This window comes from Centroberyx affinis, unplaced genomic scaffold (assembly GCF_046629955.1).
Source record: "Centroberyx affinis isolate AG114_WGS23_722 - 3 ecotype Tasmania unplaced genomic scaffold, CSIRO-AGI_Caff_v1 ptg000849l_1, whole genome shotgun sequence".
NCBI lineage: Eukaryota > Metazoa > Chordata > Actinopteri > Beryciformes > Berycidae > Centroberyx > Centroberyx affinis.
Genome location: NW_027279444.1, coordinates 149,275 through 172,918, shown reverse-complemented (window position 1 = coordinate 172,918; position 23,644 = coordinate 149,275). Strand labels below are relative to the sequence as shown.

The window sequence follows — 23,644 nt, the reverse complement described above, 5'->3', positions numbered from 1 at the left end:
CATTTCCTTTTAATGCATCATCAACCTCAGCCTGATCACTAAATATATCCTGCTGATCATCCTTCACATCATGTGAGGGTTTGTTCTGCATCTGATCAGACACATTTTCTGTGGGATTCCTCTGCATCTCCGCCAAATCCGATACCCACTGGTGGACAGAGCCAGGGATTTGGGGAAGGATTCTTGACATTTCAGTGGCAACATGCTGATTTTCCATAAACCCTCTCACCATGCTCTGAATAATCTTTTCCAAACCATCCCAATTGTTCCAAACCTCATCAGGGACAAAGGATGAAACAGTTGTTGACATTGGTATCTTTACTTGGTCTTTACATTCTTGATGTTCCAATGCATTGTCTTGACTTCTGTCTTGATGCTGTGAAATCTGGACAGCTTCTTGCCCTGATTCCTCATCACATTTATGAATCATCTGGTCCTTAAATTCCTCAGGCGTACCTGACCTGTCATCAAAGATTGCCTCCTGCACTGGCATAGATGTACCAAGCTCTGTGGTTTTCTCTTCATTTTCAAGGCTTGATTCTCCAGATGCTGCAGAACTAAAAACATCCTGGTCATGAAAGAAAGAATCTTTGTCTTGCACATCTGCAGGATTCTGTACACTTCTCTGTTGTTGGTTCTGGAGACTTTGAGCAGCAAATGTCCTATTGCTTGGCACAACATCATAATCATCTGAAATTGTCTCATTCTTTGCCATAGCTGTGGGATGTTTCGTTTTTTCGTCTTCATGACTTTGACTATCAGAGCCTCCACTGTCAATCACAGCTAGCTTGTCACCCAACACAATGTTGTTTTCTGGGCTTTGACTACTGAAGGTCCCACACTTAACCATAACTTCATCATCAAAAATTACATTCTTGGCAGATTCTGGTGTGACAAGCTCATTACTTTTCTGTTCTTCTGCACACAAAGCTGAAAGAACAGGAACCACTTCCTTGTCACCACAGGCATCCTCTTTCTTTGCTTTTGTTGTGAAGTGCCTTGCAATTTTCTCTTCAGTCTGGAAACTCTGATCGATAGTGGCTGCTCGCTTTAGCGTAACTGCCTTGTCACAAGATGAAGTCTCAGTTTCTCCCACCACTGCAACATGTTCTCTTTGTTTCTGTTCATTCAGAATGTTCTGTTTACCAGATAATATTGCTTTGTTATCGAGGATGATGTCCTTTGCAGGCCGAGGTGTAACAAGCCCTGTTTTGTGTACTTTTTCAATGCAATGGCTGCTAGAAGCTCTGCTAATAGGCCTAACTGCCTCCTCACATTTTCGCTCGATTTTGTTCCTCTTTGCCTGGCTTAGACATTCAGGCTGACACACTACTGGAGTTCCTCTTAGATTTGCTTGAATTCTGTTATTTTTGTTGTCATATGATTGTTCCACCTCCATCATGATGGCTTCTTGGCGTGATGCTGCGCAGAATTCAAGCTCCTTTTCTTCTGAGCGTTTCTCAGGTTTGGCTCTGCCTTTCAAAACTAGGTCATCATCAATTGATCTGGTGATTGCAGGTTTCGCTTCACAAAGCTGTACGGCAGGGGCTGGCTGGGTGTTTTGTGTTTCTTCCTTCCTGACTGAAGGTCTTTCAGTTCTGTCATTTATGATTGGGTGTTTTTTAATTCCTTCATTTCTGGGCAGAAGGTTTCCATCACGCCTGCTTTGATATTTCTTACTTCCTTCATATTTGATTGGATCCTTTGCACTTCCTTTGTTTCTGGGTTGTTTTCTTATGCCCTCATATCTAACTGGATGTTTTTCCTTTTCCTCATTTCTGATTAGATGCTTTTCCATTCTGTCTGTTCTTTCTCTTGCCTGTTTCTCCAGTGCCTTTATTTGTTTTGATGTATCCGGTTTAGTGTGTTCAGTAAGGGAGATGATGTTCAGTGACTGGGACCTTTTATACTTCCTCTGTGGGTGATATAGAATGTGCTCCTTTGGAACTTTACTGCCCTCTGCTGTCTTGCCCCCGCCATAATGCAGCCGCTCCCGTGCTTTCCCTGGAAGACCATGGGGAGAAAATTGGAGGACCAAGCACAGTTCATTAGTTAGAGATGGACAAGTAGAAAAATGAAATTTATTGTAAAAATGTATGATTGCCTTGGTGGGAATTAACCCAGAGCTGACTCGACGAGAGATGAATCAAGGTCTTGATCACAGGAGAATTGGAGAAATCAGAAATGAGAACTTGATGAGAAAGGACAATGTTGATTTTAATCTTCTGGAGGATGATGTTGACATTGAAAGAAGTGTTAATTAGAGGTGCGTGGAATTTCAAAACATCCAACCTAGGTTAAAGTCTAAATTGACACAAATCATCAATTGTTCACATAGAAATTGAAACCTTAGGAAACAAAATTACAAAGTTGCACAAAGTTGTCAGTCACATTTAAACATGAACAAAAAAATAGTTGTATTCCAAAATGTTATATTTTAAAAAAAACAACAACATTATCTGAGGTTCATCATCAAATATCAATCAATTCTGTGAAAGTGTTGTCAACTTAAGTTTAAGAACTTAAGTTACCTATTACACTTAAAAAATGCTCTAGTCTTTTGCTATCAATTATTTTATGAGAGCAGGCTTTAAGTTTCAAATTGTGGATATCTCATTTTGGAACAAACCCCTTTATGTGCTGATGAAATACACTATGTTAGTTATACACAGGTATACATGAATATGAGAGTAATTAATCGTGGTTCTTACCGAGCATGCTCTCTCCGCCACCATGAGGTGGCTCCTGAGCCAATCGGGAGGCAGAATCTGCACTGTGGTCGTCAGGCTCATCCTTTACTGTCTCCCCATTGGTGGTGACCTCAGGAGAAAGCACTATGCCGTGTTTCTGTTTGGGAGAGATGAAAGAAAAGTGAGTAAGGCACTATGTGATCAAAATGCATTTAATACATTATAAAATGGAAACACAAATTGGAGGCACCCATCACACCTGGCCCATTTTTGCTACTGTCAGTTGTTGAAAAATAATCTGTTTTGTGAGCCTGATCCAAACCAGACTCTGTGACTCTCTGACCCAAAGAGTCTGGGAACTTTCTTATATTTTGCCTATAGTGAAAGCATCACTAGAGGCGGGTGTTGTTGTGATTAGATCATTTTCTTTCTGATTAGTTTTGTCATTCAGTGATTCGACCCCCCGGTGTCTGTGGTGTATGTGTACAGTGGTTCCCCCGGCAACCGCTCAGCTGATGTTGAGAGAAAGAAAATAGCAAATTTATGACATAGCCTATAGTATATGTTCACAGTGCTTAAGTCCCAATCAACTGTGACAGTAGCAAAACACCAGGGGAAAGCACATGCAGTTGATGACTAAGCTTAAATCATAATTTATTTAACAACATAAATATTGTGGCTTTTTTGTTGAATAATTTATGATTTAAGCAGCAACTTGACAGTTTGCATAATAGAACGCCACACTTCAATGATGAAGAGTGTCTCCTAAATGTGTTTAGAAATATATGGGTGATGTATTGCCATTCAATTACGATACACATGCATAGTTACTGCAGTTTGTTTCCTAGGGCAGTGACCTTGGCCCTAAAACACACTTAGTACTCTGTACCTTGAGCAAATCTCTGAGCCGGACCACCTCATCCCTGAGTCGGTCGCGCTCGATCCGCACAATGTCGGAGATTTCCCTCTGCCTCTCTAAGGCCTGAGTGACGGCCGAGCGGCAGAGGGGGGAGGCAGCGGTTAGGAGAGAAGGAAGGGAGGAAGGAAACAGTCACGTTGGTGAAAGAGAAAGAGCAGCAAAAAGGAAAGAGAAGTTATAGTGGAAATGTGTTGTAAAGTTAGGAGCATGTTAAGATAGAAACCATAAGTGCTGAGATTAGGAAGTTAGCAAAGTAGTTGCAGATTGGAGTTTTAGTTCTACAAACATTTCTCAGAGGCAGAACTAGAGAAATAATCTGATTGGTTGAGTTAAACATCAATGGGTGGAGAAATGCTTGTTCCAATCTGCAAACTGAAACCCTAATCTGCGAAGTAGTTTAGAGTTGCAGCCTCGTACCCCGATCTTCTTCTCCTTCCACTCCAAGGTTTCCTGCAGGTCAGCGATCTCCCTGGCACAGCTGTCGCTTTTCAGACGGAGCTGACTGACCTCCTGGCCGCAGGAGATGACCCGGAGAAGAGAGGAAGCAAGGAAGGAGGAAGGAAGGAAAGACGGACAGAGGACAGGAGGGAAAAATCAGCAAGCAAAAGAGTAGGAAGCTGGAGAAGCAGCAGAAGTCAGTACAGATAGAGACTTGATCATGTGAGTGTTTTAGTATGAGCTGTGTGAACTAGGGCTTCACAAAAGTGACAAAAAGCTGTTGTGATTTTGTTTTTCGTTGCTGAATATTATGATCTGAAGTGCAATACATGTGGACCTATTTTTTTTCTTCATTATTATTGGTCAAAAAAGGAATAGGGGGAAAATAAGATGACAATGTTTACGATTTGTTCTGCTTGAATATAAATAATATAAAGATTTACACTGCTACAAACCCAAATCTGAAACAGTAGTGGTGATTTTTGTGTCAATTTGATTTATTTTCCAGTTAACTGTGCAGCCCCAGCATGACCTAGCTGAGTGTTAGTGCTGCTGTTAGTGTGTTTGACTCTGGGAGGTCGGCAGGACTCACGGTCAGCAGTTCTTCACTCTGTTTCAGAGTCTCTCTCATCTCTTTGAACTGGAACTGCAGCACACTGTGGGCGTGTCTCTCCCTCTCATACTCCTGCAGGGACAGAAATGAGAGTGGACAACGTATTAAGTTTCATTTCAAAATATGATCTCCACCATTTTCAGCTATCTTTAGCCCCTTACTTACAAAATAATAACATTGACAGATAATTAAATTGTCTATGCTTTTCAAATATTGAGTAAGTAACATCAAATATATAGATATACTGGATTCTGGATTGAAACTTTCATACATATATATAAAGACTTCTGTCAATGTAACAGACATACATATAGGCTGAAAGACCTAGATAACCCAAAACTGAATTCACAATGATATTCAGCTACCAGCTCACAGCATAATTACTGTTGGCACTTATGGGAATAGAGACTGAACAGCTACTGAAGAAGGCAGCAAGCCAAAACGTCTCATTGTGACATTAGTCACATCTTGATAAAATAAATTAAACTGAATGAGAGTTGTTCAGAGCGAGATCTGGCTTTCAAAATAAGTTTCACTCATAGGAAACAGAACTTTTCTACTCAAGTTAATCTTTAATATAGTCTCTCTATATGCTTTTTTTTTTAGATAACTTGTATACTTTTCATACATCACATCAAAAAGTATATCTAGAAAATTATAATGCAGTTAATGAGCGAACCTGATGCAGTATGGATGCAAAACGCGTCGTTCGCTTCAAGGTTTAACTTGAAACTTGCTTTAAGTAACTGTAGCTGTGCAGACAAACTTTTCTCTGCATCTATCTAAGCCTCAGGAGTGAGAACATATACTAAGGTTACATGTTTGCCTCTTCAGGTTTTAGACGACAACAGAGATTCACTGTAGATACTGTATACATTCAATGTTCTACACTGTCAGAAAAACAAGTACACCTTTGTCCCGTTTGTTTTCTGATTATATAGTTATACTTGAGCGACCTGACAGGCCGAGCCCTTTGACCCCTGACCTTGGTCTTGCCGTCGTACTCGCGCCGCGCCTCCCACAGCGACTCCTCCATCTCGATGAGCGCCTCCTTCAGCGTGTCCACCTGGTACATCAGGTTGGACTTCTCGTTGTGCAGCTGGGCGTTCGACACCATGGCCTTCCGGTACTTCTCCTCCGACTCCGCCAGGGAATCCTGCCAGGAAGACAAGAGTCAGCTGGCAGTTTTTATTGGGTGTTTTTACATTAATCGTACAGTTTTCAGGGAATACTGCACTGTTATATGAGACGAATGAAGGTAAAGAAGTAGTAGAAGTATAGGTAGTACAATAACACCTTTATTTCTCTGATGGAAGCCTCTGTCTCCACTGAGAAGGACGTGTCACAGCTTCCTCTGCGGGACGAAGCCCCGCCCAGCGAGGCGAGCGTGGCGGCCGACAGCGTCGACGCCGTCCTGGAGCCCTGAGAGGAAGACCGAACCAACCAATCATCACACAGCATTACAGCGGTCAAACAGCTCTTATCACACACACTCACACCTTTTAAATGCTCTATTATTTGAATCCACTGAATTATAGTTTACCCAAGATTCACCTATTACACACTATGGGACAATAACGGGTATTACTAATAAATGTTTTATTCATGTTCCTGACTGAGTTAAAGTGTTTTTGACATTTTTTCACCCTTGGAAATGCAGGTAAAGTAACACTAAATGTTGTGTAAATATGAATGGCTGAGAGTAAATTCATGCTGCTATCCATACTGCAGTATCAATTTGCAGTCCATGAAGTGAAGGAGATTTGCTTACTTTATCCACGAAATCCCTGTCAGGCCTCTCCTCCACCTGAAAACGAAAACATAGACTTGATTAGCTGATTGATTAATTGATTGACTGACTGATTGATACTCTATTAACAAAGAGACACTTGGGAAAGACAGGCACTGTTCTGTGCATTACTCTGATGACTTTCCATCAAAAGAGGCTCAGATGATGCCCGTCTTGACAAAAAATACGAATGCATTTAACACAAACTCACAATTACACACACAAAATGGACGCTGCAAGACAGGAACATCTAGGAATACATCCTCAAGCTTTTAATGTTTGAATAAAATAACACAGAAGCCTTTTTTTTTCCAGTCCATGCTCACTCTCTTTCCTCAGTTAGTGTTATCCACTGCAGGCACCGGCTGTGTTTACATGCATTTTTTAACTCTGGACGCCTGTAAACATCCTAACCAGGTCAGAAGAAACCGGTTCAGCTCATTAACATATCAACAGCTTAAAGATCCAGTACAATGAAAAGTCAGGAAAAGTTTGATGTTGATTTCTAACATAGTGAGCATCATTTTGTTCAGTTTTTGATGGTTAGATGGGACAGAGATTTTAGCTATTATCACCTGATTAACACCTGATTTGATTCTGTTGACAACCAGAGAGATTTTCAAATTTCCACAATGCTGACAGTTATAATAATTAGTGTAACTTTACATTAGCAGCTCCTTTGTTAAATTACACCATGAAACTGAGAACTGCAATCCTCATTGCACTGGAGCTTTAACCCAAATAAGACCCAAACTGGAGTGTAGCCAGTAGCCGGGTTACTCCGTGCATGGAAACACTGTCAGTGTCACCCGTTCAAATCAATCACTCCACCTGCCACTCACTTTCAACTGCCTGAACCTTTTCTTAGGAAGCTTCCTCTACTGCTGCAAGTGTGAAAAACGGCCACTGGGGGGCGTAAGAGGCTGAACAGCTATGGATAACAACAACACCTTGGAGGCTCCCTTTTCCAATTCTCTTAGAAACATATAGTGGGAGAATAGTATTCCTATTAGTGTTATTAATATGAATATGAATCACAAGAAAACAGTAAATTAAAGAACACAAGTTTGGGGGTGATGAGGCCTGAAAGCAGGGGCTGTGGGTGAGAGGAGTGACCGAGGAAGAGTGCTCACCACTGGGCTGGCTCGAGCCGAACTGGCCCTGGAGGAGGCCCGAGAGCTGGAGCCCAGAAAACCACTGTAGTCTGAAGGCTGCAGGAAGGAAGGAAGGAAGTGAGGGAGGGAGGAAGTGAGGGAGGAAGGGAGAGAGGAAGGAAGGGAGGCAGAAAGGAGGGAAGGGAGGGAGGAAGGAGGGAAGAGAAGGAGGGAAGGGAAGGAGGGAGGGAGGAGAGAGGGAGGGAGGGAAGAGAAGAAAGAAAAAGAGGGAGGAAGAAAGAAAGAAAGAAAGAGGAATGAAGGGAAGCGAAGTAAGGGAGGGGAGGGAGGGAGGGATGGAGGACGGAAGGAAGGGAAGGAGGGAGGGAGGAGGGAAAGGAAGGAGAAAGGGAGGAAGGGAGGGAGGAGAGAAGAGGAAAAAGAATGAAAAAGAGGGAGGAACAAATAAAGAAAGAAAGAAAGAAAGAAAGACAGATGAAATAAAGCAAGAATGGGAAGGGAAATAAGGAAGGAAGGAAGGAAGGAAGGAAGGAAGGAAGGAGGGAAGGAATGGGCAAAAACAGAGAAAGAGGAAGATTGAGAGAAAAAAGAGAAGACAGTGTCAGTGTTGTTAGCTGTTAGCAATTTATAAAGTTAGAAATTAAAAAAACATTCAGCAAGCAGAGAAAATAAGAGGGTAAGAGGAAGGAAAATAAAGGGGCAGTTCACTGTTTAGTCATCCATGCTACTCATCAGTCCCCATCACACACTCACACACACACACACACACACACACACACACACTAAACTCAGACACACACACATATATACTCCATGCTCTATAGACTCCCTACAGTACATACAGTGTTTTTCCAACCACAATTCACTTTTAATTAACTTTCCCTTTCCTCAAGTCTCACAGTGACCAGCTGCTTTACACGGTGCTGGAAAACACACAGACAAGGAAGTTCACAGCAAGACGACCAGCGTGACACACCGAGCCTCTCCTGCCATCCTGAGTGAGTTCAACATCTTAAAAACACACTGAGCTGCTCTGCACAGCGGCTGCTGACGGGACGAGGGACAAACAGAGGAGTGGACAGCACTGTCATGGGATCTGCATTCACTTTCATACATGTTTTTATGTTAATAAATGGTAGCAGATAAACCAACTACAGCGGTTAGGAAATCAATTCAATATTTTTTTCTGATTTTAAGGGCCGATCTGCTACCGGTAGCTATCAGTAGAGGAACAATTTATTCCCACGGCGCAAATTCAGGTCATGCAGTCAGTCAGTCAGTTAACGCTTAGTGAGATGTCGCTTTGTGAGATGGCCTCTAGAGGGCGTCTTTGACTAAGAGATAACCTTATTAAGTGTCATACACTGATGTCATATTGAATCTCACACATTGAGCCTGAACTCTTTGCCGTCAATTTACAGACATCCACATCTTCTGCTGGTCACGTTATCACCTGTGGTATGTGACGTTGGTGGAATAGGTAATTTAACCGATAAACATGTCGCACTAGCCAAGTGTTGCTCCCACACACTCTCTGCCGTTAATTTAAATACATATTCTTCCACTGCCCTATAAATTTTAACGTTAGGTAACCTGTGGTATTGAAGTGATTAAGTGATTTAAGTGCGCCATGGGTCTGTACAGGGTCTGTGCTTGTTGCTCCATATTAAGCCAAATCTAAACTTTTCTTATCCTGTCATTATGTTAGTCATGTTGATGTTTTCATATTTGCCTGTCTATGCTGTCACCACACTGTAGAATAGACTCATATTTCACCTTATTAGGATAAAATAAAATCATGGGTTATCTACAGTAGTTTCCAATGACAATGCAGTCCACTGTTCTTTCTTTTCTTCTACACAGCAAAAAACATCATCTTGACAAGCCAGTTAATCTGGTATTGAATCTTAAAATGTTGCTTTTCTTCAAATAAATGGAATTTGGCGAATGGGGTGAGATCATTTCATTTGCTGCCAATGCAGTTTCACTAGAAAAATAAATCACAATATCTTAAATTTATAATGATTTCTAAACCAGTATCAAGATAATGATGATCATAATTCAACACAATTCCTGAAACATGTCAGATTGCAGTGGCAAGAAGTGAAATTCTCTCTTCCCATTGGCTGATTTTTTCACTCATATCAACAAAAACACAAATTTAAGTCTAATCCCTGAACTAAATGACCTGCTAAGATGCTTTTTTTTTGCAGTGTAGGTGACAGTAAATCCTCCATGCACACAGTAGATGCTGCAGTGAGCATGCCAAGCAAACCCCCCCCCCCCCCCCCCCCGGGTATTTTTGGGGGAGTTGGAGGGGTATTTGGGGGAGGGGAGAGCGGGGTATGGAGGTTACAGGGGCTTCTTACACCGCGGGCACTGGAGCCGCTAAAACGTCTGCTGCTGGAGAAAACAGCCTCCTCACACACAGAGCCCTGTGGAGGGAAGAGCCACACACACACACACAAAATACATATACGTACGCACACACACACACACACACACACACATTCATATGAAGCATCAGCCATCAGCTCGTACACGCTGCTATATGCGACGGCATGCATTCACACAGAAGCAAGTGCATGCACACAACAGAACACATACATGTAAGCACATACAGTATGTATGTACACCAACACACACACAACACATCAGCTTTTAGCTCATACACCGATATATGCAAAAACATGCTTTTATGTATGCGTACACACACACACACAGTTTTCTCCTCGAGGCAACTGGTATGTGCTTTTTGATTGGCTGCCCCCTGCAGCAGTTCCTGGTGATTGTGTGCCAATTTACCCACAGGAAGCAGGAAGTGAACAGCATGTTGTGCTACAGGAGGCTAAACAGAGACACCTTGCACAACGGCTTTCACATGCTCGGTAATGATGACTAAACTCAAATCACACAGTAATACATTTACTATAGTACACATCTGAAGCAGGAATGCCAAGATGATCGCAGGCCACATACAGTATGCACAACACCCAGCTATGAAATATGAACAATAACATCCAGTCTAGCAGACGGCCACAATGGGATTTAACATGGGATGTTAAAGGAATACAACAAGTTTCTGGGAGATTGGCCTGTTGGTCAACTTAGCTTCTGAGTGATGAGAACACAGACACCAAAATAATCCACATGTCCCTGGTAGATCATTAGCTCTGGTGAGCACTTTAGCATACACTATATTGAAGTGTTAGCATGGAACATATCATCCATGCTTAAATGATAAGGCCGGTGTTTTTTAATGCAGTGCTTACTGTCAACAAATCCTATGAAAATAACAAAATCAACAATGCGTTTGCTCTGCTCCCGTTACTTTCTGACTTCCCACGTACCGTTTTTAGCCGTCAACCCGGAAGTCATTGGCTCCACTTGTAAGCTAAAAACCTTGAAATACAGCTCACAAAGACATAGTTTCAATTTTAAAAATCGCTAACTGTTACCACGAAAAAGTCAGACTGTTGTAGTTATTACCAAATCAAATTCAAATGGGAACAAATTCTTCATTACGCCGGGGACTATTTTCAGTGCTACGGAACTACTTTCCTGAGATCGCAAAGTGTTTACAGCCGGATTATTAATCATTGCTGATTTTGTTATTTTCGTAGGATTTGTTGACAGTAAGCGATGCATTAAAAAACACCGGCCTTATCCTTTAAGTGTTAACATGGATGATGGGCTCCATGGTAACACTTTAGCATACACTATGTTGAGTGATAGTAGGCTTGCTAGTGTGTGCTAAAGTGTTAGCATGGAGCACCGGAGCCAATGATCTTCCAGAAACACATGTTCGCGGTAGGTCCGGTATGATTTTGGTTGGAGAGTGGCCCGATCTTCCAAAAACACGTTATGTTCCTTTAAGAGAAGTATTCACCCATTGACTGGGTCAATATATCCAGCGCTCACTGATGAAAGGAAACAGTGACAGCAGCTTCACAGCTGTCAGAAGGTCAGAGGTCGACACACCTCACCTCAGTCATGCTCACATGCCTATGAATGACAATGACTAGGAAACACAGTGTGGATATACAACGCTACACAGATCACAGGTGATGCTAATCCAAGATGCACTCATCAATTTATCCAAATCTGCTCTGCAACTTTCTCTTTAGCAGCACAACCTTTCAGTCTTTCTGTCTATCCTTCATCCATCCATCCATCCATCCATCCATCCATCTATCTATCCATCCATCCATCCATCCATCGGATCAAACTCCAAGAGTCAAAATTCCAATCTTTTTATAAATCTACTTTATGTCCATCCATCTATCTATCCATCTATCTAAGCATTTATCATCCATGGATTTATCCATCTATCCATCCTTCCTTTTAGCAACCCATGCATCTATCCACCCATCCATCTATCATCCATCCATTACCCACACATTTATCCATCCATCCATCCTTTTAGCTATCTCTCCATCCATATCTCTCCTAATAATCAATTCATCCATCTATCTATTTAGTTATCTAAATGTCTAAACATCCATCCATCCATTTAGTAATCAATCCATCATCCATCAATCAATCCATCCATTTATTTATCCATCTATCCATCCATCACCCACACACACACACATCTATACATCATATACACACATTTACACATCTACTCCACTTCTATCCATCCATCCATCTGTCCATCTACTAGTCTAGATCTATCTATATCGACAGTATCTACTAATCTATTGATCCACTCAACATTAGAGTCTAGATAACAGCATGTGGTGATGAGAGAGAGACCAACCCTGTGGCTGTGGGAGCGAGGGCCGTCGCTATAGAGCATGGAGGGCTACAGACGCAGAGGAAGAAAAAATAAAAGTTCTGTATGTACACAACACACAGTTTTATTATGTTCCACTCAATATTAAGAGCTAGGCCCTAGTATTCATATCCTACCTGTACATATGTCACAATGATAGAAAAAATAACTTAAAATGGATACTGGAGAAGGTACAGTAAGGAAAGAAAAGGAAAAAAAAGTGCTTTGATAATGATGATTTTACCAAGCAGGGAAAGTTGGTAGAGAAGAGGGAAAAAGAGGATGATGGGACAAGTTTGGAAAAGAGGGAGAACTGGGCGGGAATTAGAGGAATAGCAGTTTGAAAGGACCAAACTGATGTGTCTTATTCTATTTATTACAAAAGAAAAAAGAAAAGAAGAACTCACACTGATAAAAACAGAAGAAATCCTAAAGAGAGTTGATGATGGTCTACTGAACAAAATGTTTTCTGTTGTGCACTTTGCACCTTTTTGTCACTTTTGTACCTTATGTAAATATGTCAGTCTCTTTTTTGCAACAGCTGGACTCTTTTGGATTTCTGCCTTTTTTTTTTTTTATCAGTGTGCAAGTTCTTGTTGGCTTCTTTTTGTCTATGATTTTTGAGCCCACACACCTGAGACAATCGTCCCAAATCATAGGACTTTACTTTAGAGCGCAGACATCGCTCACTTTTACATCAACTGACTAGGGAATCTACCTATGGTCAGGGAGGGAGGGTTTCACAAATTCAGGTCCAGATTCACTAAAGGCATGTGCAGGGAAGAGTGTGCGCTACATCACCAAAATGACCAAATCAGACAGTCCATGTTCACTAACTTTGCTCAATGAGTGGAAAGCTGCTGGCCATAAAATAAAGCATGTCACAGTCATACATACTGTACGTAAATTACATGTAAATCTCATTATTTTGCCCTCTTAATTGTGATTTGTAGGCGAGGCCATGAAAACTGACATTGCGGCCAATTCACTAAAACTTCGTAACACCAACTCCCCCAAACTGTCCATTCAGAACATCTGCTATCATCGCTGCAAGACACAGATATCATTGTCAGCAAGTCAGGAAGCAACGGAGGGGGTTTTCCATCTAAAATCTGACATCAGAACAGAGAACGCTCCAATTATATATATAAAAAGGACTTTAGGGTGGAAAGGTGCAGCCTTGGTGCATTCGTCTGACAGCTGAAGCAGTAATTTGCAGTTGCAGTTGGTGATGAAGTGGCTGTTTGCTTGCTCAGCGCTATTTTCAAGGGCTTGTTTGCACCACAACTTGATTTCTTAGTGGATAAATCGCAAACTCTACACTCTTCAACGGAGGCAAAATTTAAATGCAAATGCAATCTTAGTGAATCTAGACAGTTGGCTTAGACTGAGCGGTTGGGGTTGGAAGTGCCTGGCTCAAGCGGTGAAGGAAGGATGGAGGGTCAGGAGGAGGAGGAGGGGAGGGGGGGGGGGGGGATGGAGTGACATGAGAGGGGGACACACCCGTCCGTTCTGAGTGGAGTTATGGTGTCTGAGAGAAGGAAGACTGCTGGTGCTGCAGTGCAGGTCCGAAGTGTAGGTTCCCTATGGAGTGAAGATGAGAGAGAGAGAGAGAGGGGGATGAAGAGGGAGGAACAAAGACAGAGAGAGAGAGATGGAATTTAACAGAAAGAGAGAGAGATGACAGAGAGCGAGGAGAAGAGGAGGGAAGAAGAGGGAGAAAGAAAGAAAAAGATAGAAGACAAGGAAACCAGGAGAAGCAGAGAATAGAGAGAAAAAAAGAAGACAGAAAAAGCAAAGAGGAGAAACAAGAGATACAGGTGGAAACACACAGACAGACAGGCAGAAAGACATGAGATGAATGAGGAAATGACACAAACTCAGTGATGAAGTGAGTGAGTCAGTGAAGTATGTCAGCATGGGAGGAGGAAGAATCCAAAACGAAGACACGCCTGCCTACATTTCAGACATTCGTCCACAGCACAGTGGCATCCTATGGCAGGAAAAATGCAGCAACAACACATGTGACATCCTGACTTTCCTGTCCCGTTCCCCTCGCTGTCAGCAAGTATTCATGCAGCAGAAGCAAGTGGGTGGGCTTTGTTGGCAAAAAAATCTCTTCATGTCCACTGTTAGGAAAATATGAAACTATTTTTTTTACCCTTTATTTATCCAGGGTTTACTGAGCCAGCATGCACCTGTACAATTCCACATATTCAGACTAGGACAGTTTGTATTTTTCAAACCTTTCACCAGGAGACAGTTTGTATTTTTCAATCTTTTCACCAGGAGACAGTTTGTATTTTTCAAACTCTTCACCAGGAGACACATTGTATTTTTCAATCTTTTCACCAGGAGACAGTTTGTATTTTTCAAACTTTTCACCAGGAAACAGTTTGTATTTTTCAGACTTTTTACCAGGAGACAGTTTGTATTTTTCAGACTTTTCAACAGGAGACAGTTTGTATTTTTCAGACTTTTCACCAGGAGACAGTTTGTATTTTTCAGACTTTTCAACAGGAGACACATTGTATTTTTCAGACTTTTCACCAGGAGACAGTTTGTATTTTTCAAACTTTTTACCAGGAGACAGTTTGTATTTTTCAATCTTTTCACCAGGAGACAGATGGATTTTTCAATCTTTGCTCTCATGTTTGGATTTGCCTAGAAATGTCTACACCTGACACCAGAGTTCGACTTGGGCAAATAGGGCGAATCTAGGGCGTCTCAATGGGACGTTCTTTTTGTTGCAGCTCCACTTTGTGATTTAGGCCGATAAGACAGGTGTGTTTTTACACAAAAGTCTTGCCTAGTGCAGCTTAAAACCAGGGAACGAGAGTGTGAAAAGGCTTTGTCTGTCTCATCGCCCCGGGGGGGAGAAAATCCTCTGACCTGGCTTCTCAGTGAAAGCACAGAAATCAAGACAAAGTTCAAACAGTAGACTATACGCATCATTCTACATAAACATTTGACAACAGACAGGCTTGCATCTGTTACACGCCAATGTCTATTCAAACCCAGGGTGAGGATAGGTCAAAGGTCAAGGAGTCAAGCCTCTTCAGCTTTTGGATGAGACAAAAAATTTGAATCTCTGGAAGACTTTGTGTTGCAAGTCAGTTTCACTTAAATCACCAAGTGCAATAAACATCCAGGAATTTGCTTTGATGATATTGTACATGTATAGACAACTTTTACAGCTTCAGTTAATGGAATCGGCCTATATTGATTGTGGAATTGTAATTTTTATTATTCTATAAGTGTATCATTTAATGCAACTGTCCAATTAGCAACAGAATAAAACTTTCATGGTCTTTTGTTTAAAAATCAACTTAATTATGTCAAGAAGGTATTACTGGTGTCACTGAAAAGCTTCACCTGTTTCACTCCTGCATTTGGACTGAGATTCTTACAAAAAAGCATATTGATATCGTCCGAAGTGGGTGGTAAAAAACATCAAATATCGTTATTGGCCTCAAAAAACCATATGGGTACATCGTAGTTTTAGCGAATGCTGACACACGTGAAGCTCACTATCACTCTACGCATTCAATATTCAATAACACTGAACAGGGGTTTAAGATTACGAAGGAAGATGACACAGGACAGCCGGTGAGTCAGCACATTTCTGAACCTGCTATCTATCTGTGTTAGAGAGGGGAGTGACGTTTGTGTTGTGTGTGTGTGTGTGTGTGTTTTTAGGTTTTAGTTTATTTGCACGTACTAATGATAACGAGGTGGAAGAAGCTGGGTCAAATGCCAGCTCTGTTGTTCCAGCAGCCCTGCTCATCAATGTCTCTGCAGAGCCTGTGAACTCTATGGCAGCAGAGTCAACACATTCAGTCAATGATGAGTCCTGCAGACTGAAGGGATAAACCCTGTGTAAAACCCGCTATAGGCCTATTCAATGTTGTAAGAAATTAGGAAGAGGTTGATTTTTGCACGGATGACCACACACTTCTAAAAACGGATTTCAAAGCTGCACTAGATAAGATTTTCACGTACAAGAGCATCTCATCCCCCCTAATGGAGTCTCTGTAGATTCGTTCTATTTGCCAAAACAAAATTCTGGTGTCAGTGTGGTCACTTCTCCGCCCACTAGAGGTGTCACGGTGGTGCCATTTACAATGAAAGTGAAACTTAAAATTCCTCTCCAAACTGTATTAACGCCATTTGTAAACGTAACAGTTTTTAATCTAAGATTTATAACACTGCTCAACACTCAGAGAGTTAATGTGAGTGCAGGTCAGATTCTGGCATATTGTCCTTCTTTAGGCTACCACTGGATTGTACTGGACACATTACTGTCACTAGGTAAGGACAATTAATTAATCCTATTCATCCTAATCTGTCATATTAGTGATCAGATATTAATGATCAGTATGTTTTTAGTATGTCCATTTATCATTTAGTAACCTGACTTGAACATGGAAGCTCTGAATATGTGCTTTTATTTTACAAAATACAAAATAACGGTATTCCCGGTGTGGGGCTAATAACACTGGTGTGGACTCCAAGATCTATGCCACCGGTAACACCGCCCACTGCGACAACCCTACCGCCCACAGGAGGTTTCAGAGTGAAATCCAAACTGTCTCCTAAACAGTAGTTCACCAGCGTTAGATCTTCTCCTCTCTCGTCTCTTTGGTTTCTTTGGTATAAAGCATCACAGACCGGCCAGGTTGCGAAACATGAGCGAGCTGTGTGACGTTTACTGACCTCACCGCACAGGATTTCTGGGCATTTAAGTTGACATTTTTCAAACAGTTTCCTCTTGCTACCGTTTGGGGCTGCCAGTGCAGCTTTAAAAGTGGATCCATCGAGCAGATGTGTGTTGGTTACCTCAGAACAAAACCATGCATCCCAGTTTCACCTGTTTCCTCGACTGCTCTTTCTTAATATCACTTGAAAACAACAGGAATTGTCCTTTAATGCAACAACAGCATTAAAAGTTCCTGTTCCTTTTCTTCTGTCCTGTCATTGTCCCTTTTTTGTACTTGTTCCCTGACAAAAATGTAAAAACATGTCGCATTACATGATTTCTGGGTACTGAAGTGCCTCATGCGGCTTTAATGAGCGGGCAATCAAGTCTCAATTAATTTATTCAAGACTGGGTGTTTAAAGCCTTTTCAGGACGAAACAAAGCTTTCAGGTTTTTGTGTTTTTACGGAAAATCCACTTATTGAATTAGTTGAATTGAATTTAAGTTGCTCTAAAGACTCTACTGACTTCTGTGAAACTTGACATGAACTAAACTAACTAAATAAGTGCGAGAGAAGCTTGAAGTCACCTTCCAAAACATCCTAAACATGTAAAAAATGTCCCGTGACTTAGGACACTCCCACTCCAACGAAGAGCATTCACTGAGTTTGTCTCGCTGCTGGCATCCTCAAAGTGAAATTTCAACACACCGGGACTCCAAACGATGTGTGTTATGTAGGTGGGTGTGTCACTGTGAAGGTGTGTGTGTGTGTATGTGTGATAGAAGAGGTGACACTCACCCTGAGGCTGCCTCGACTCCCCACCGACATCCGCTCCTCATCGTCTGAGATCTGGGAGAGAGGGCACACACACACACACACACACACACACACACACACACACACACACACACACAAACACACACAAAACACCGTCAAACAATGCACAATGTGTGTTAATCTACTCTATTAGCAGAGGGTTGATAAACCGGTCTAAACATAGTGATACTGGGTCAGGAGGCTTTGCATTCTCTCTGTTCTCTTTGCTCATACTTTGGTATTCGAACCTCGAGGCAGCCTCGTTACCATGGAGGAAACACTTTTCTCAAAAATATTTAAAATCCAAACCGACATTTTGAAAAGATGTTACGGGACGCATTATTAAACATCAATATATTATAGAGTCCCTGGTGGAGATGATTGGTCGCCTCTATCTCACACCAGTGGTACAGTATAATTAGTGCTAGTGTTTCTCCACATTAACACCACATTTCCCATCCTGCAAGGGTCAAAACAACAGCACTGGATTGAATATTCATGTGTTACAAGAGAACCTGCTGGGTACAGAAATAAAGACTAAAACAGCACTTTTGCGCTCACACATGTTTCGCCTGTGGCTAAGAAAAGTTTTTATTAACGAACATCCGCTCTGTCTCCCACAGCCAGAAACAAAAGAAAGTTTTATTTCCCGGCTCCCTTAACTGTGTCAGCAGTTGTGCAAACTTTTTATTTACCCAGAGAAGATTTGCTGAGCATGTACGCTCTTTCTCTGCAGCGCTCTGCTTCATGCTGATTCGATTACTGATTTCCCACCTGGGAGCTAGGGATGGGTATCGCTTCGTATTTTTCAGATACCGGTGCTAAAACGATACTTTTTTTTAATTTAAAGCAAAAAAAACAACATTAAAGAGTTTTTTTAAAATTTCAAATGCAAAGAAATTTAACAATATATTAATAAATAAACAATAAATAAAACCTAAGTCAACTACAATAATTTACCAGTAAGTAACAGTTACAATACTAATAAATAACAGCAAAAGAAATACCAAGTGCAAACTTCTAGACTTGTACTCTTCTACAAATTCTTCTCCTTAAACAGTTCTTTTACCCAAATACAAAAATGTCTGCTTCTCTGGCAAAATATGACTCCTCTCCTGACATCATCAACATTTGCTACTTATTGTGACATTCTAGTTATTAAAAGTTTTTTTAATGAACTAAACCCATTTGTCCTTAATTACTTTTCATATACTTTTCACGTTAAATGTTAACAAATAACTGACAGTTTGTATGAACCGGACGTTATCGGTAGTGAAAACTTTTACGACCCGCCTCTTTTATCTGACTGGCTGGGGGTTCAGTGCCTTGCTCAGAGGCACCTTGACAGTAGCTGCTGAAGGAGGGTAGAATGGGTTTCATCCACTTCCCCTGCCCTAAAATTTACAACTACTTATAAGATGCTTCTCTAACTATTAGGCGACCTCGTTAAGAATGAATGGGAAAAAGATAACCCAGATATTTTCCGGGCAGTAGGGCACATTTTGGGGTTTTACATCAGTCATAACAGCCAAACAATTAAGCTCCTTTGGATGTTTATTCTAATTATAGGCTACAACAGGTAGTTCCAGCCAAGCTATCCAATTAGTCAAAGTCACATCCCCACCTTACTGAATGGATCTAGAGCAACACCACAACAAGCCTTTTCAGCTAGCTCTCCTTTTCTATCCTGGTTGTTATGAACCATTATTTGTACACAGCTAATTCTCCAAAAGACCTCCATCTCCATGTTGGCAGCAGACGGGGCTGCTGGGAGATTTGTGACAGAACTACAAAGCCTCTATTATTGCTATAATTCACTGACAAAGGAGAAAGTCCAAAGAAAGTTGTACAACACAGATTAGAGTCTGGTTCTGAGGTTTCTGGGTTTGGGAGAGAGTTGTGTGTGTTCAGTGTTACTGACATAACTGTCCTACATCACAGCAACATTTGTGTATTCTTGGTGTCATTTTCCCTTTAATTTTGCTAAAAAGTAAGGCAGCATGGAAAGAGGAAAAAAGAGATTAGAGCTGCAACGATTAATCGATTAGTTGTCAACTATTAAATTAATCGCCAACTATTTTGATAATCGATTAATCGGTTTGAGGAATTTTTTAAGAAAAATAAGTCAAAATTCTCTGATTCCAGCTTCTTAAATGTGAATATTTTCTGGTTTCTTTACTCCTCTATGACAGTAAACTGAATATCTTTGGGTTGTGGACAAAACAAGACATTTGAGGACGCCATCTTGGGCTTTGGGAAACACTGATCCACATTTTTCACCATTTTCTAACATTTTATAGACCAAACAACTAATCGATTAATCGAGAAAATAATCGACAGATTAATCGACAATGAAGATAATCGTTAGTTGCAGCCCTAAAAGAGATAATATAGGAGAAAGACAAAAAGCAAGACAGAAAGCAAGAAAGAAAGATACAAAGAAACAAACAAAGGAAGAAATCAAGCGAGCAGGAAAGAACAAAAGAAAGAAATAAAGGAAGAAAGAGACAGACAGAAGTAGCAGGAAAGACAGGCAGAATAAGAGGAAGATACAGACCGAAGTGTGCCTCCGCGAGTGGCGAGAATACCTCTCGCTGTCCTCCTGCAAGGCCCCCGAAGGAAAGAGAGAACAGGAGAGGTTAAAAAGTCGAAAATGAGAAAGAAGGAAAGTGAGCGAGTCTACCATCAGATATATAGAAGGTTTCCATTGCACCAATACCATGCTGGAGCCACACTGGGCCTGTTATGGTCTTGGTACAGCACCAGTACACTCTGAGGTGTCTGAGCCATGCATAAAAGAAACCTGCAGGGCTTGACATGGTACAGTTGTGTGCAGTGGAAAACTCCTAGCAGACGTAAACCAGAGGAAACACACAAACACACACACACACACACACACAGGCATCTCGACGTGGCTGGGCTCCGTTCCATTTGGATCCCACACACACACACACACACACAAACACACACACACTGGAATATCCTTTCCTAAACCCGCTGGAATAGAAATGGAACGCGGCCCGGCGTCCAGACACACTGACACACACTGAAGAGAGACCGTCATACATGCTGGGGATTATACACACACACACACACACACACACACCGCCGGAGGGGGGGGGGATCTGTGTGTGTGTGTATGTGTGTGTGTGTGTGTGTGTGTGTGTGTGTGTAAACCCTCCAGGTCACGTGACATGAGTGTAATCCTTTCCGTAAGAGTCGCTGCTATGGGTGGAACTCCCAACCCCACACACACACACACACACACACACACACACACACTCACACACACACACACACGGCTGTCTATTCTCTCATGTTGAATGATTATGAGGGGAAATTTAACAAGCTGTAATAATAATAATTTTGGCCTTCAAAATAAAAGTGTAAATAATATTTATTAGCATTATTATTATATTAGTAGTAGTAGCAGTAGTAATAGTAGTAGTAGTATTACACATACAGTATGTGAACCAATACAATACTTTTTTATAATATAATATAGTATAATAATTAATAATTTTGTAATATTTTTCTAATTTATAAAAAATACACTTTTTTTTGCTTAGGGGTTGCTATGGGGTTGCGATATATACTAGTGTGCACTCAATAGCAAGCACCTGACACTAGATATGACTACACATGCTAAATAAAAACACATAATACACTAGTATGCAGCACATATGACAGACATGGATTAAGAGGCGATTGGCTGTGAGGAATATCTGCTGTTAGTCTGAGACTCTAATGGTCTAATCCATGTCTGTGTCTGAGCCCATGCAGGGGAAACAGCAAGCAAACTGCAAGGCAACAACAAGCGCCGAGCCGATTCTACGTCCTCGCCGCCATGCAGGTCTAAGACGCCGCCGCCGCCGTCTGAAAACCTCGTAACCCCATCTTCTGATGTTTCAGACCAGATGAAAGTTTAGATGAAGCCTTGAGATCAAAGCCCCTAAACTCTGGAACGACTTGCTTTTAGATCTCAAGTCTGTAGCATCTTTTAAGTCTCTTTTAAAGGCCTATTTTCATGAACGTGCCTTTAATTATTATTTTCTTTTATTATTATTATTATATCATTTTATTATTCTTACTTCTACACCTGTCTAATATTGCCTTCTCTTGACTTTTGTTACTGTATACAATTTTTTTTGTTTTTGTTCTTACATTCTTCTTACATTGTCTCCACTGTTCCACCTGTTTGGCTGTAAAGCACTTTGCAATCGTTTTTAGTAAAGTGCGACATAAATAAAGTTTATTATTATTATTATAAGCAATATTTTTACTGGCCCATAGCCGAACCAGAGACTTGTTTGGGAGGAGATAAGGTCTATCAATGTTGGTGTAATAGGGCTGGGCGATATGGTTGAAATCAATATCATGATAATCATAAGGATTTTTCTCAATATCAATATATATCACGATATGGTTCATGTATGCAAAATCACGTTAAATAATCAAATTAATGTTCATCTCATTGAACCGAATGGTAATGTTAGTTGTGGTGTCAAACAAAACAGAAATATTCAAATAATATTCCTACCATACCTCATTTTATGAGAGTTTTTAAATAAAATTTGCTTGTCATCATCAATTTAGACAGCAGAAATGTGTCACGATATCAAAATATCTTCATATCATCACAATATGATTCTACTGAAAGACGATAAACGATAATATTGAATTATCGCCCAGCCCTATGGTGTAATTCCTACTGGTCTCCAATAGAGGTCATAGATTACTTAATGGCACTTTAAATCGTAAAGAAATGTTTTTTTAGGAGATACAAGGTTTTCATCGGCCCGGCTGCGAGTCATGCAGTCCACAGAGCTTTGTCTGCTGCGTTCAGTCCTACCATCCACTGTTCAATGTGGCCCCACTTGCTGTCCAGACCATAATACTTCTGCAGGCGGGGCAGAAGAAGAGGAGGAAGAGGGTGTTAGGACATCAGGGGGGGTGAAGGAAAGGGTTAGAGAGAACAAAGTGGAGAGAGCAGCAGAAGAGAATCGGGTCGAATAATATCTGCGAATACTTCTTAGTGTTTGTTTTAAGCTGCTTGGAGCGCCAGGTGGGCGGGGCTCAGCGCACCAGGACGATTCAGAAGGTGTCAGGTAGGTTGGAAATCACAAAAAAGTAGACAAATTTGACTTTTAAATACTTTTCTGTGAGTCTACACTTTTCGGTACACAGTGTTTCCTCTGTGCAGCAAACCCCACCCACCTGGCACTCCAAACGGAATAAAACAAACACTTAAGAACTATTTGCAAATGCTATTCGAACTTAGGACTCATGTGAAGGCTGAAACGGAGAGAAATCTGCGTGTATGTGTGTGTGTGAAAATGAATCAGTAAGAAAATTTGTAAATGAAGTAAATTAGTAAGTGACTGAGAGCTTTAGAGAGCAAAACAAAGAGAAAGATGGAAGGAAGGAGTCCTACCTTCTGGGCCTGATAGAGCTAGAGCAGCATGGAAACCATGGAGAACAGAGAGGAGAGAGATGAAACGGAAACTGAAGGTTAGGAGCGATCGATCAGGTTAGAGGTCAGAATGAAACAGGAGCGGACTGTGGTGTGTTAGCGTCTGGTGTTAAGTGACCATGATGAAAATATATTTTCTCTATTCTGTGCTGAAACGTATTCAAACACAGCAGAGATTCCACATTTTTAAGAGTTTGCACAATGCAAAAATGTCTGTCGTAGCAAGGCATTTAGTCTCGTATTCAGTCTTAAAATCCTACAGTTCTGCCAATGGGTTTTCAATGCAGTTTCATTTATCAAAGTTTCCAATCCAT

At 41.1% G+C, this 23,644-nt stretch overlaps 1 protein-coding gene across 1 annotated transcript in view; it reads right to left on the bottom strand.

The window, feature by feature from the left end:
• Positions 1-23,644, bottom strand: part of LOC139645362 (leucine-rich repeat flightless-interacting protein 2-like) — a 55,657-nt gene that overhangs the window by 9,255 nt on the left and 22,758 nt on the right. Inside the window, exons 3-7 of the mRNA XM_071521054.1 lie at positions 6,432-6,467; positions 5,957-6,082; positions 5,646-5,816; positions 4,640-4,732; positions 2,712-2,847 (exon numbers count right to left, since the gene is read on the bottom strand). Coding sequence (XP_071377155.1) covers positions 2,712-2,847; positions 4,640-4,732; positions 5,646-5,816; positions 5,957-6,082; positions 6,432-6,467 — 562 coding nt within the window. The remainder of the gene's footprint in view (positions 1-2,711; positions 2,848-4,639; positions 4,733-5,645; positions 5,817-5,956; positions 6,083-6,431; positions 6,468-23,644) is intronic.